The sequence below is a fragment of the Halichoeres trimaculatus genome, unplaced genomic scaffold (genome assembly GCF_033239565.1).
Source record: "Halichoeres trimaculatus isolate MK-OKI-2021-1 unplaced genomic scaffold, fHalTri1.1 fHalTri1_scaffold_20, whole genome shotgun sequence".
Lineage (NCBI taxonomy): Eukaryota > Metazoa > Chordata > Actinopteri > Labriformes > Labridae > Halichoeres > Halichoeres trimaculatus.
This window is the reverse complement of record NW_027437198.1, coordinates 5,284,183-5,299,411: the sequence shown is the minus strand read 5'-3', so window position 1 is coordinate 5,299,411 and position 15,229 is coordinate 5,284,183. Positions and strand designations below refer to the sequence as shown.

The 15,229-nt window shown below is 41.1% G+C and overlaps 1 protein-coding gene across 5 annotated transcripts in view; it reads right to left on the bottom strand.

Moving 5' to 3' along the window:
- Positions 1 to 14,743, bottom strand: part of grid2ipa (glutamate receptor, ionotropic, delta 2 (Grid2) interacting protein, a) — a 47,232-nt gene extending 32,489 nt beyond the window's left edge. For 3 of the 5 annotated variants that reach the window (XM_074696941.1, XM_074696942.1, XM_074696943.1), the window contains exons 1-4: positions 14,316 to 14,743; positions 12,586 to 12,839; positions 10,030 to 10,362; positions 9,779 to 9,933 (exon numbers count right to left, since the gene is read on the bottom strand). In XM_074696941.1, coding sequence (XP_074553042.1) covers positions 9,779 to 9,933; positions 10,030 to 10,362; positions 12,586 to 12,839; positions 14,316 to 14,397 — 824 coding nt within the window. In that variant the 5' untranslated portion in view covers positions 14,398 to 14,743. Of the gene's footprint in view, positions 1 to 2,111; positions 2,618 to 6,956; positions 7,100 to 9,778; positions 9,934 to 10,029; positions 10,363 to 12,585; positions 12,840 to 14,315 lie in introns of those variants that run through there. The other 2 variants (XM_074696945.1, XM_074696944.1) reach the window with 2 other exon arrangements.
- Between the last annotated feature and the right edge of the window lie 486 nt (positions 14,744 to 15,229).

Sequence of the window (15,229 nt, the reverse complement as noted above, 5' to 3'; positions counted from 1 at the left end):
GAAATCTGTACAGAACAGGGACATACAGTGGAGAAAATAAGTATTGAAATGAGTATTGATGTAAACTTTTTCCCCATTACATTTTTTTTCCAAAGCTGCAATTCAAAAGAAATTTCAACCAGACATTGGTATGAACTCAAATAATCCACACATGAAAAGAAATCACAACGTTTAAATCCATAAATAATGATTATGTGGACTTACGTACGATAAAGGCTGTATACTTTGGCAAGGAAATGCACCATACCACCTGAAATCTGTCAGTAATTATTACTTGAACTTCCAATTAGTGCAAAGCAACATCAGCTGGGCTACAGCAAATTGATGGTCCTACAAAAAAGTTTGTTTTCACCGAGCAGTTTAATACGGCACACCTCATGATGGGTAAAGGCAAAGAGCTCTCTGAAGACATTTCCAACCTGATTGTTGCTCAGCATCAGAATGGAACTGGTTACCGACTTATATCAAAGCACCTGAATATTCCAGTCAGCACCATTGGGGCCATTATTCACAAGTGGAAAAAGCACCACCTTACCATCAACAGGCCACACACAGGAGCTCCTTGCAAGGTTACTGACCAGGGAGTCAGAAAGATAGTCAGAGGAGTATTCAACGAGCTAAGGACCATCCTGAGAGTGCTCCAGAAAGACTTTGGGGCAGCAGGTATAATTGTTACAGAGAAAACAATAGGCAATGCACTCCACCGCCATGGTCTCTGTGGACGCTCAGCCCACAAGACTCCATCCCTCAAGAAAAGGCATGTCGAAGCTGGTTTAAAGTTTGCTAAACAGCATCTTGACAAACCTGTAGAATACTGGGAGAATGTAGTCTGGTCAGATGAGACCAAAATTGAACTTTTTGACTGTCATACTACAACCGTGTTTGGAGGAAAAATGACACTGCACATCACCCAAAAACCACTACACCAACTGTGAAGTTTGGAGGTGGAAGCATCATGGCATGGGGTTGTTTCTCATCTCATGGTGTTGGCAAACTTCATATAATTGATGGAGCAATGAATGGAGCCATGTATGGGGGAATTCTTGATATGAATCTGCTGCCATCCACCAGGATGATGAAGATGAGACGTGGCTGGACCTTCCAGCAGGACAACGATCCAAAGCACACGGCAAAGTTGACTCTCAAATGGTTTCAAAAAAAGAAAATCAATCTGTTAGAATGGCCTAGTCAATCACCTGACTTCAATCCAATTGAACATTTGTGGAAAGAAGTAAAGAAAAGGGTTCACCAGGGGGCACCAAAGAATATTCCAGATTTAAAGACAATCTGTGCAGAGGAATGGGCCAAAATCACACCTGAGCAGTGTGGTCACTTAGTTCAAACATACAAGAAGCTTCTGGAAGCTGTCATTGCAAACAAAGGCTTCTCCACTAAGTTTAAGCTGAGTCTCAATACTTTCAATACTTATTTTCCCCACTGTGTAACACGCATTTATGACCATTACAAGGCTTAGCTGTACTTTTTTTTTTATCAACTACACCTTTCTTCCAACACATTTGCCATGTTAAGGTCTGAGTCAAGGCATTTCCAAACAAACTGTGAGAAAACTTTACAGCTTTCCACAGCTGAAGTTGGATGTAGGCCTCGGGATGCCCTCAATTACAATGAGGGCGAAAGAAGTCTATAATTAGGTCTAAAGGAGGGGTGGATCAGGGACACAGCTCACAGAGGGATGAATGACAATTGCAATCAGCTGGGAAACTCATCACTAGAACAATTATTATCAGACCCACTTCTGATCTGACAATCTGACAGCTGGGACAATACATGAATATGCAAACAGGAGGCAAAGCTTAAAACACTCCTGGTTAAATCACAGCTCTTAAGAAACCAGAACTTCACGAGACAAGAATATGAGTAAGAGCAGAGTTGTAAAAATCTGTTTTCTTGTCACGCTGATGCTAAAACACAGAGGCAGGACACATTTTTTGTGTTTTGCATACTGACAAAAAAGTGTGAAAAACAAAAAAGTCAGCTCAAACTTTGATGACAAACGCACTAAACGCAGACGCGCAACAATATTCCAGCAACTTCAGTCAGCACAAACAACACAACACACTCCTGAGATGATGAAAGGAAAAGTTTCCTACCGAAAGTGTCTGGAAAGTGTCCTATCCCTTCCCATGGCTCTTTGGGGCTTTTGACGAGGTGTCTGAGCTCAGTTAGGCAATGCAAATGCTTCTCCTCGATCTCGGTGAGTCCCCATCTAGTTTGAGCAAACAAACTCTCACGCAAAGAGGTAAAGGAGAAGAAGAGGATGGTGTCCCTGGATCTCAAAAACGCTCGCTGGAGTCTCCTGGAGCAGTCAAGCGAAGAAAGAGGAAGAAGGAAAGAGGAGGGAGTAAAGTGTAAGGGCAGATTTGTTTCACGCCCTTCCACACCTCCAGGGGAACCTCAGGCAGCATCATCAGCTGTTCTCCATCTTCATGTTCAGGCCACTTCTCATCCTTTCTTCCCATATTTTGTGCCCTTCGGTGAAGCCAGGGTCAAGGTCACCAACGGAGGAGTCTTCTCAGTCAAAACTGAAGGATAATCCTTGTCACCAAGTCATCCGTCACTCAGCTGTAGGAGGTAGTGAGTGACAAACCTCTTCTTCCCTCAGTGGGAAGAGAAAGGAAAGAATGAGATGAACAGAGGAGTAAGTAAGGAAGGAGAGAGGAGAGGAGTGGAGGGGAGAGGAGAGCCTCTGAGGATTTCCATAGGCAGGTCAGCACAAAGAGTGTGAGTGTGTGTGTCGGAAGCTGTAATGTGAATAAGTGAACACGCAAAACTTGTCTGACATCAATTCTCCTGATGTCGTCAAACAGTTCTCGCTCAAAACAGCTCGAACGATTCATTAAACATTTGTAGAAGACTCATTTTTACATTCAACAAAAATTCTACCCTGCAGCTTTAGTTTTAGTGTGAGCATCAGTGTAATTAATTCACATCTTTGAAGTCTATACACAGATACAGTTCACCAAAATTACATTCAATTAGCATAACACCACAGAACAGCAGGAACAAAAGAGCTAATAGGTGTTCCAAGATTTTCTACTGACACCCCAGATACTAAATCCTTAGCAAGACTTTCAAGTGTTGAAGCACTCCCTAATCCCTGCGTTTTAAAGTCGTACAAGAATCGACACTGGCAAGTGCTTCAGAAACCTAAAAGAGAATTTATTAAAAGAAAGAGGCTGCATAAAAATAGAACACGTCCTCTGGGAGATCGAGGCAAACCAGAGAGGGGACAGAGGCAGACTGAGCCCACAGCGGCCAAGCTGGTCAAGTTTTTACACACATGAAGACTCAGCTGATAACCACGACCACATCCTCTGACCCCTCACTGTGAGACTGAGGTGGGCTGCTGGGAGAGTTTTCACAGGAGTGTGGTGGTGTGACCGAGTGGCTGACACAGAAAAGTGACGGTGATTGAGACAGAGGGAGAGACAGAAATAGGAGGAGCAGACAGCAAGTGGATAAAGGAGATTGATTTAGCTTCAGTAGCAGACAAATTGATTCTCCACACCTCAGAAGACAGCACTGAATCCAGTGACCACTAGATGGCAACGCCAGGAAAATTGGGGGGAGGTGGGGTACACCTCTAAGTGCACATTTATTGGTGGAAATGGGATGAGGTGCAGTCTATGCAAGAAGAAAGAAGTTATCTCAAGAAAACTAGAGAAAAGGATAGAATTGCCCCCAGAGATAAAACTTAGTGGAGAAAAAAATGATATGTTCAATTAATTTTAATATTTTTAAAAAAAAATCTGATGAAGTGTAAAGCTCGAGTGCACCAACAGTGGAGTAAACATAAGAATCTGTCCACAGTGATGCCCTTCAAGCTGAGAAACTGAGAGGAAAGTCACTTAAGGTTGCCGTTTTACAGAAACATCATTAACTGTTATCGTATACGCATCATGACTATCACCCATTGCATGCAGTTTCGCTGTTCATTCTGTTTATGTTTTTCTGATTTTTCAAGTTAGCCTGACCTTTCCTATGTGATACATTTTTGTTTTTAGTCATCTCATAGTTTGTGGTTGGTGTTCCAGCCAGAAAGTAAGACTGATAACTGTTCAAGTCACTTTAATTATAAGTTTTAGAGAAACCAGCTGCTACGTGTTTCCTGAAACTTTATCTCAGAGAAGTGGAAGCAGAGGGTCAGTGAGGTTGAAGTCAGGCATAACGCTGAATTTAACTACCGTCAAACAAACACGCTTATCATGACTGTGACTGTGCTAATATTCAGTAATGTTCAGGTTAAAGTTCACAGTTCAGATGCTAGCATTTGATAACTAGCACTAAGCAAATGCAGCTAAGGCTGGATAGTAATTGTTGTTTAGTGTGGTTTGTTTGTTTGTTTTGTTTGGACATCTTTTTTTCGGCTTAGTTTAGTTTAGTTTGGATAAAGGAGATATACTTTATAAAAAGAGAAATTCAATATTTTTATTCTGAATCATTCCACACACACACACACACACACACACACACACACACACACACACACACACACACACACACACACACACACACGCACATAGAAGCATGCACTGATGGAGAGCGCTGAGTGAGGAAGCTGCACCACCAGCGTGCACCTGAGTAGTTGGGGTTTGGTTCCTTGCTCAAAGGCAACTCAACAGCATTCACCATATTGTACTGACACCTCTCCAGCCATATTACCAATCTCATCCGTACGTGCATATGCACCAGCAACCCTCTGGTTGCCAAACCAAGTCCCAATGGCCGAGCTATGGCTCAGTGGTCAGGTTTGGTTTGGTTTAGTTTAGTTTAGTTTAGTTTAGTTTAGTATATTTTTGGTTTAACTAAGTCAAGTTTAGTTAAGTAATTTTAGTTTAGTTTATTACATTTTTTTTTTTAGTTAGTGAAGCCTTAACTAAGTTAAGCCCAGTTTAGTTTAATTTGGTTTATTTTATTTTATTTTATTTCATTTTACTTTAGTTTAGTTTAGTTTAGTTTAGTTTAGTTTAGTTTAGTTTAGTTTGGTTAATTATGTCTAGTTTAATTTCAGCCCAATTTCGTTTGATTTAATTTAGTTTAGTTTAATATAGTTTAGTTTAATTAGGTTAGTTTAGTTTGGTTTTGATTAATTTGGTTTAGTTCAGTTTAGGTTAGTATATTAAGTTTAATTAAGTTAAGTAATTTTAGGTAAGTTTATTGAAGTTTAGTTTTTAAATTACTTAAGCCATGACTTAGTTAAGCCCAGTTTAGTTTAATTTGGTTTATTTTATTTTATTTTATTTTATTTTATTTTATTTCATTTTATTTTAGTTTAGTTAAGTTAATTGTGTCTAGTTTAATTTCAGCTCAATTTGGTTTGATTTCATTTAGTTTAGTTTAATATAGTTTAGTTTAATTAGGTTAGTTTAATTAGGTTAGTTTAGTTCAGTTTAGGTTATATTACTTTAGTTTAGTGTTATTTCAGTCCAATTTGGTTTGATTTAATTCAGTTTAGTTTATTTTAGTTTAGATAAGTTTAGTTTAGTTTAGATTAGTTTAGTTTGGGCTTATATCAATATTAAAGTCAAATTTGATGGCAAACTGTCAAATAATCTTCTACACATTTTCTTTCAGCCACAGAGGCAGTGGAAGTTAATCAGCTGATTTCCACATTAGGATTAATTTAATGCAAAGTGTGGACATCTGTTCCAGATGAATCTGATGAAACCCCCTTTGTGTGTGGTTCAGATAATATCAAATCTAACCTTTTTCTGACTATTACACTTCTTTTTTTAAAACAGTGGTATTGTATTTTAGTTTTTTTTTATCTCTGTTACTTTCATTTTAACTGCTCAGAACTTGAACAGATTGTTTCAATGTCTTTTTAAATGGTCATTTTCATGTCTCTACAGTCCTTTTGTCAAATGCCATGTGAGTTACTTTGAATGGCCTTGTTGATGAAATGAACTGGATGAAAAAACCTGTCTTAATTATTTGATGTTAAAACAGGAATATTAACAACTGCTAAAAAATAAAGAACTTTTTCTCTGTTAATGTGATCTGGTCTGACTGTGGATTTAGATTTCCCACAACAAACGTTACCAGCAGCCTTAAAACACATTTAACAGCATCATTGGAGGCCAACATTTCTAAGCAGAGAGAAACTCCAACGGTATTTTATTTTTAACAGATTCCTGAGATGTCTGGCTGTCAGCAGCGGCTATCACACAAACACCACCCTGAGGCATGGCTAATGGGCAACCTGGAGGAAAAACTCCCTGGGGCTCCTAAAGCAGAAACATGATCACCACATTCTGCTCCTAACAGGCAGAGCTCCATCACACCTGGTCCTTTCTAGAAAGACACACCCTTCAGTCCCCATGTGGAACTTGCAGAGCCTAACCAGCATAAAGGAGCAAAACATTTCAGCACAGACATGGCCCATTATGGTAACACCACCATGACACAAGAGCAGATTCATAAAGAGAAAAAGGAACGCTGTGTACTGAAGCGTAAAGGTCACAGATCAGGCTCATTAGACAACATTTTGAAGTTGATTTAGCTGTAAAGAGGCTCTAATTGGGAGTGTGTGAGCTACTCATATTGCCTTAAGGTGAGGAAAACAACAGCTCTCTGTCCTCCTGATGAAACAAATGTATAATTAATGTGACTGTGCAAAACAAACATTGCAAAGCATCTTGCAGGCAGCTTTTAAAGCAAGGAAATGTGATATTAAGCCTGCGAAACACAGGTACGTCAGAGGAAACTATTAAAGCAGCTTTGTTTCTCAGCTGGAGCGACTCCTCCTCAAAAAATGAGTCACTATAAAAACACTTTTCTATGACACAAAACTGACACTGTTGATGCTTAAGCTTCATCACTATCAACGGCCACCTCACATGAATACTAGAGATCAGTTTGACACCAAACTTCATCACTAGTTACTGTTAAAGCGGTTTAAAATCTATAATGCAGAAATAGGTTTCAATACTCACCTGAGGCAGCAGTTCATAATTAGTTCCAGCATTGAATTTCAAAGCAAGGAGTGTGTGCATGCAGGAGAGGCATCTGCATGTCGTTTGTGTTTTCCTGTGCATATCTCAACCACCAGCAGCAAACTGGGCTGTAGCAGCTAAGAGCTGTATGCAGAGGAGGGAATAAACAGCACCCAGTGAAAATTTAGTGCGTGTATCAAAGAGTGCATCACAGCTGACAGGAAGACAGAGGGAAAAAAGAAACGGGCTGAGAGAAAGTCAGAGAGAGCGCCAGAGAGAGAGGAGAGATAAAAGGAGGAGGACTGACAAATTGTATTGCAAGTGTGTGCAGACAGATTGGGTTTGGGGTTTTGGTTTTCTAATCCTTGCTGAGGAGGGAGAAATGTAATATTCAGCTGAGAATTTCCAATAATACCCTTGTGTGGTGTACCTGATAGAGGAGAAAGAGAACAAAGTGACTTTCCAAAAGCCCGGGGCAGAAGTCTGTGCTTGGCACCGGGTCAAAGTTTATTTCTAGATTGAATTACACTCCCACTCTTCATAGTGAAATGCTGAGAGGAGAAATATGTTCAATATTGATTTTATGAGGCTATCAAAGAGTTGTTGCCTCATCGCTGCAGCTGATCTGTCGTGCAAAGCTAAATGATGGCAGATCTGTTTATAACTCAGTGCCCTTCAGTACAACATTGTTGTACTTCAAACAGTCAGTCCTGCTTAATATTAATTTCCTGAATAAGCTTCTTTGAACAAACAATGTGCCATTGTGTTGAGATTAATTTTCGTTTATATTTGGGTAAGTGGAATGGTCTTGCTTGGTGTAAATAAGATTGACTCTCATAGTTTTCAGTGGGGCTGGTGCGAGGTGCTTTTCTCCTGTTTCGATTCTTTAACAATTTTAGAATAGAATTGAGTATAATATTAATCATAAGAAAGGAAATTCATGTGGGGTGTCAATTCGATTTAGGTTGTGATTTCTTGATATTTCCAATTTTTAGTGTTTTTTTTTTCAACACCAGACTGTGCACTGCAAAATGAATGAAATCTTACCAAGTATCTTTGTCTTATTTCAGTAAAAAATGTCTTTGTAGACTTAATATGTGCCACATTCACTTGACCAGTCCGGAAAAATGTCTTGTTTCAAGTTATTTAAAGACAAAAATGAGGTCTGAATTGCTTGTAAGTAAACAAGTAAAAAAACAAGACAAAAAAATCTGCCAGCAGGGCAAGAGAAATGTGCTTGTCAAGATTAGAATAATGTCTTAAAGGTCCCATATTATGCAAAAATCACTTTATTAAGTCTTTTAGTAAAATTTGTGGATCTTTGGCTCTCCTCCCAGACCACAAAATGTGATATTCAATGACAAAACTTGTACTTGTAAATGTAAAATCCTGACCTAAAATGAGCTGTTTCTGATTTTGGGGATTTGCTGACGTCAGCGATTTCCTTTTTTTGACCAATCAGGAGCAAGTCTGACCTGATTGGTCCACTGGAGCAGATACCCCCAAACCCCCTCCTTGCCCACTCCCCTCCCCGCTGCTGGAGAGGAGAATGCCAAAGTTGAAGAGCCATCACTGCTCTGTTTTTGGCTGTAAACAGCCACATAGTTCCATGCACAAGTTTCCCATCTCAGAAGACGACAAGACTAAGTGTCTAGAGTTCATTTATCAAGGAAATGTTCCAGCTACACTCAGTAAAACTGTGCATGTGTGTACTAGTCACTTCACGGCCGACTGCTTTTCCAACTTTGGACAGTACAACAGAGGGCTAGCGAATAGACTGGTCCTGAATCCAGGCGCATTACCAACCATCCACCAACAAACCTCGGACCCTGGAAATGTGAGTATTTTAAATGCTGTGTGCTGTGGAGCAGATCCGCTTTGCTGTTTTCTAAACATTGTGCACTCGAAGCTCGTGGCGCCTCTCTCAGTGACGTGAAAGAACGGGGCGGTATCAGCGGTGGCTCATTTGCATATGAAGGCCACGCCCACTAAATCAGAGCATTCTGAACAGAGGGGCTATGAGAGCCTGGAAACAATGCTGCTGTGCTTGATTTATTGGCTTTTTGGAAGAAAACATGTTATTACCATTTCATGAAGACATCAATGATCCATATTTAACTGCAGAAAAGGAGCAGAATATGGGACCTTTAATACAAGTACTTTTTTTTTCACTCGTTACAAGCAATTCAGACCTCATTTTTGTGTTAAAACAACTTGAAATAAGTCACTTTTCTGGACTGGTCAAGTGAGTGTCCAAAAAGATTTTTTTTTACTGAAAATAATATTGAGTATACTTAGACAACTATTACTTGAAATAAGACAAAAACACTTGATAAGATTTCAGTTTTTGCAGTGTACTTGAATCAATTTTTTTCTTCCAACCGTATTTCCAGAAATGAAAAGTTTATGAAATGCCTTAATTTGCAGATCCTTCGGCCCAAATTACAAGAATGGCCAGAACAAGTTTCACTAGCCTGGAAGGACAATGATACTTTTTCACAAAAAAAAGCCAGAGGAGGCACCAGTACAAGTGCATCTTTGAAGCTCACAAGCTCACATATTCTCTCCATAAGTGCTGGCAGAAGATAAGTGTCCTGTCTTGGCTGCATCACAAGCAGCGACTGATACTCCAAATCACTCCAAACCATCCAAAGCCGCCACTGCTGCAGAACTTGGCTGCACAGTGAAATCTTCCTCATTCAACTTTTAGAGAAATCTGTTTCACCACAGAGGGATTGGTGTCAAGATCAGTCCACAGAATCCCCTTGTCTCTCTAAAAAGGAGGCACAAATGCAAACAGATCTGTGAGTCTGATAGGCTACCTGACGCTGTCGATCAGCTGTTGATGATCCTCTGTGATCAGGATTTCAGGCAGCGCCTCAGCCAGGCTCTCCACGTCCCTCTCTGCAGCGTACTGCTTCAGCACCTCAAACAGCTGTTCCTTCACATCTGGCTCCTCTCCCAGCACTTCCTCCACCTGATGTAAAAATGACGACACAGGAACTGATTAACAGATAGACTGAAGATACAAAGAGTATCTTCTTGGAGAACCATGCTTTTGTGTGGCACCTACTTTCTTGTTGAACTCCATGGCCTTGTGGGCGCGGCTCTCCCTCACGCTGTCCCCGCTCTGCGACAGCACCCTCATGCTGCTGCTCAGGCGCTTGGGTCGCCGGGCCATACTGAGCACGCCCAGACGCAGAGGTCGGCCCTGGGCTGCTTTGATCATGGCTGCTGCTGTTTCATGGTGCTTCACAGGGATGCCGTTGACCTCCATGACGTAGTCTCGAACCTTGAGGCCGCTGCGCCCGGCTGGACCGTTGGGCATGCAGTCCTCCACCATCAGAGGGCTGTCTCCTATGATGGTGAAGCCAAAGCGGCCGTCTGGGCCTGGAGTGATGTCAACCTGAGGAGAAAGAGGAATGGCTGAGACACTGGAAACAATAGTTATTATCATATTATTACTATAATTAATTTAAAATGAATATTCAACAAATTTCATCACTTCATTCTCTGTTTCTTTGCGCATGATTAATACCTATTATTCAGCATTTACTGCTTAGTTTAATTGTACTGATACTATGGTATTCTTTTTTGTTGTAAATGTGTATTTATTGCGTCTGTAATAACCCTGGGATGAATTTAGTTTTTCTGATTCTGACTTAACTGCTGTTTCCACCACCACAGAGCTGAGTGTCAGAGCATTTTAGGTCTTAAAACAAAAATTTAAAACCGATTAATTGTGGGGGTTTTTGCATTAACTTTGATTAATTTTCTTCATTGTGATTATTTTAAAGGAGCTGTGAGGAGTTTCTCAGTGATCTTGAAAAAGTCTCCCTTCCAGAAATATGCCTGATCGTAATCCACACTTTAAAATGAGATTATCAGCACCAATATTACAGGTTATGTGAGAAGAGATAAAACACAGATGTCTGTGCATTTGTCTGCTGAAAATGATTTCTGTGATTAATTTTGTAGTGATGGTGGACACTGGAGCCTAACTGTCAGACAGAAAAAGGACAAATGAGCAGAAGAAAGTTATAGAGCACGGCTAAAGGCACGAACTAGAGGCTAACACAGGAGCTAAACTGTTTGTGCTAATGTTCATTCCAACCCACAGTCAGTAGTTATTCTGCAGTGGTCTGTTCAAGCTTGAGAGTCTATGAATAAAATGAAGAAATGAAGAGTGAGGTTACATGAGCTCTGATTGGTAGATGACTGACAGGACATAACCAGGATTCAATGACGTTACATGTTACGGACATGTCTTAGAGCACCAGGCTGCCAGCTGCACTAAATATGAACAGCTACTAAACTACTTACAAACTGACAGTGTTTACTTGTTGTCACGTTAGCCTACAGATAGAGAGAGCCCTGGGCTGCCGATAGTGCTACATAAAGCCAGCTACTACAACATTTGCTTGTTTTCAAGTTTCAAGCCGTAGTGCTATGTAACTGTACTGATAAATACCTTACCTTATAAGTTGTCTTGAGCAAAAGAAATTTGTTCTTATCTGATTCCCATTTAAATCCAAAACAAACACACGCCTTGCCTTAAGTAATTTATGATGGTGTGCGGACACTCCAGGCCACAAGGTGGCAAGGGAGCGCAATTCAAACAGATCCTCCTCATAGCATCTTTATTATAAAAACTGTTGTGTAATTAATTTTTTCAATTTCTTAGCTTATAGTAGAATTGTTTGAGGTAAATATTTGCAAGAACCTCACGATGATACCCGTCACGATACTTGGGTCACGATATGATAGTATCATGTTGTATCACAATATCACAATATCGTGGTATTTTCTGATATTCTACACAGTTAACTAAGAAAAAAATGGAGCTGTTGTTTATGTAAATCACACAATGTTATTGAAACTTTAAAGGACAAATTAAGACAAAGCTGTTTGATTGAAAATAACTTTTCTATTTTATTGTTTTGAAAGGAGTTAAAGTCAAACAGAGTGCTACATACTTACAATCAACTTGAGAAGAGAAAGTGCAACAAGTTTGTCTTTTAATCTACTGCGACATTAAACTAATCCTGAAAAGAAATTGTTGGATGCCAGATGTTGCCAGTTGGTGAAATTGATAACCATTGTTTCAAATAAAAAAAAATCTGATACTGCGTAAAAAAGTTTCTATGGATATAATTTTATCTGTCTACTACACTGTAAGAATGGAATTTACACGACTTTAAACCAACTGACCCAGAAAATAAAAAGGAAACTCTGGTGTCTACAGCACACTGGTTTACTCAGCACAACAAAACCATGTAATCAAACTGAGATATATTGAATATAGTTTGAGATTATATTCATTATAGAGTCTATGAGCAACATACAGCGGAGTAGCTCTTCAGCACCATCTACTGCAGTGGAGGTGCAGGAGATGTATTTAACATTCAACTTGGCAAATATACGAGTCTTTATTTTAACAGAAAAAAAGGATAGTAAGAATTGAAGTATCGATATGGTATCAGTGGTCAAAGTAAAGGGCTACATTGTTGTAACAATATTTTTTGACACCTCTAGTATTGTTTTTTGCTAGTTTTAGCTTTACCACATACTACATACTCTAAATTATCTGCATGACTTCACAAATGTTGACCACTCTGTGTCAGCTCACCTGTTCGACCCTCGACACCACGCCGATGCTTGGCGGGACCGTCTTGAGGGTTTGAGCCAAAGCGATGAGCGCTGGCGTGCTCAGGTTGGTCACATCTTGGCCCTCGATGTCCACCACCTGGTCCCCGGGCTGCAGGCCAGCTAAGTAGGCGCTGCTACCCTCCACCACGGACAGGATGTAGCTGGGCCCGGTGCCACCCAACCTGAAGCCAAAGGCCTCAGGCCAGTTCTGATTGGTGGCTGGTAGGCCGAGGTCTAGAGAACAGACAGAAAAACATTTAAAATACACATTCACGTAGATAATTAACCTGTTACATTAGAGGCTCAGTGGGCTCTCATAAAGCAGGGGTTGGTTTCATCCAGAGTGTGGTTTCTGGTTCGATGGAACAGGTTTTAACTGGGAGGTTGGGTGTTCATGTCATGTGAGCGTGCAGCGATGTTTTCAATCTGGAGCAAGCAGCTCTGACAGCAGCAGGGTGTGAGCTGTAGAATGGAGGTCAAATGGTCCACTGGTTTAAATAGGACAGCACAGCAATGGAGCTGAGAGCTGCAGGTACACAGGTCTGTTTTAATGACATCACAGATACAACGACACGCAAACCAGGCCACAAATCACTTCATGAAAGGTAGATTTTTTTATCTGCTGGTTGAGTGAAAGTAGGTTATTTCTGACTGTCAGTATCTAGCCCACATGTTGAACTGCTGGCCTTCCCCTGGTCACTGGCCTCATTCTCCTACAGCATGAAATGTCCCGGCAGGCTCACTTCATATCCTCTCATCTACAGCCACAGATTTATGTGGGACATTACAGGGATTTTTCAGCCATCATTGTCATGTTTTCTCACCAAATATCCCAAAATCATTTCATTTTCTGGACTCCAAACTGAAAACTCAAAGAACTTGTACTACCTGGTAGATTATTTTGCCATAATGTGCATGGTGTGTTACTTTCTCTTCTTTTTTATCTGTCTTTTCATCTTTGTATTTTACTTCTAATTACAGAAAAAAAAGGCTGAATAACCTTTAATGAGTCTACTTTTATGTTAGATTTAAAAAAATATTAAATGACAGATTTCATTATGCATGCCAAAGTGTAACAGTGAAATATAGAAGAGAATTTTAATATAAGGGAATATGAGAAAGTCTTCTTAAGTGAACTTCTACAAACTGCAAGCACAAAAACATCCGCACAGTCATCTATAAAACCTGCAGAGCCAAACTTCTCTGTCTCTGCATTTGAGCTTGATCAGATACGCAGAAGCAAAGAGACAGAAGAAGCAGAGATCTAATTAGAGACAGGAAGAAGGAAAGTAACAAAGAACGAAGGAAAGAAGACTCAGACACCTTACAAAGAAGCGTAGCAGTGTCTGATCTGCTTTAGTGCAGAAACTAAGACAAATCAGATTTTAGTGGAGCACAGGGTTAGGTGTGGAAAGTGAGATGTGGCTCAGTTAATAAAACATTTTTCAGATTCAAAGAGCTACACAAGTTGTCAGCTTGCTGAGAGGAAACATCAAACTGCGGCTGATTGTTGATCTAAAATAGATTGGGAAATCACAAATAAAGGGCTGTAGATCACATTTTTGTCCTCTCTTCTACACAATCAAGATTTCTGTGTCCTCTTCTCTGCAGCCTGCGACCCAGATACAAACCCTCAGTTCCATTATTCCTCTTCATCTAACTTCTACTAAATGAAGCAAGCAAAAAGCTGGGATTTGGAGAAATACTTACAGAAATCTTTGGAGGCACTCCGGGTCCCAGACTTACTCTGGCGCAGGGAGAAGCGGCCCTTTCTGCTCAGGAAACGCCTCATCCTCGCCCGGCTTGCCGCGGGGCACGTTCCAGCCAGCCTCCCTTCACCCCCGGCCTGGAGGTCGACGCAGCCAAAGAGCGCCCTCCGACACCCTCAAGCTGCTCCTCACCTGAGCTCACTGCCTCCAGAAGCCTCCACCCAGCTAACAGGATTGAGTGAACCTGTCGGGTCACATCTGTGAGTCACCCCGGGCCAGTGGCTCCCTCTGCTCTCAGTCAGAGAACCAGCAGCACGCAGCTGAGGAGAGGGAGGCTGGAGGAGAGGGGTGAGGCTCTGAAAGCCAGCCTCTCCATCCTGGGTGAGGCGGTCCAGCCTCAGCCTCAGCCCAAAGCCTATAGCTGAGCGAGGATCAGAAAACTGGGACACGCTCACTTGGTCCTGAAATGGTTCTTTGCAAGAAAAGGTACAGCGAAGCCCCATTTTTCTATAAATACCTTACCCACTCTCTCTCCACCCTGGCTCTCTGTCTTCCTCTGTTGCTCATGTGGATGTGGGCCCCTCAGAGGGCTGAGCACTGACCCAGAAACTGTGTGGCATACCAGCCAGGGACATTTCTCTGATTTTAGCGGCTGCTTTAACCTGAGTACTGGAGCACCAGTTAGAGAAATGTCGCCTGCAGATAAGCCCAAGGTTACACACACCACATACAGCAGCATGGACTCTCCCAAGGTGATAACAGCAGGATGATGAAGTTTCTGAACTGAACTGTTGGAGGTAAGCTTTTACCTGGCAGGTGTGTGGTTTCAAAGAGGTTGGTGTGGTCCCATGATGATTGCAGAGGACAGTCGCTCTGTGGAGGAGGAGGAACTGCTTCACATGAAAGATAATAAAT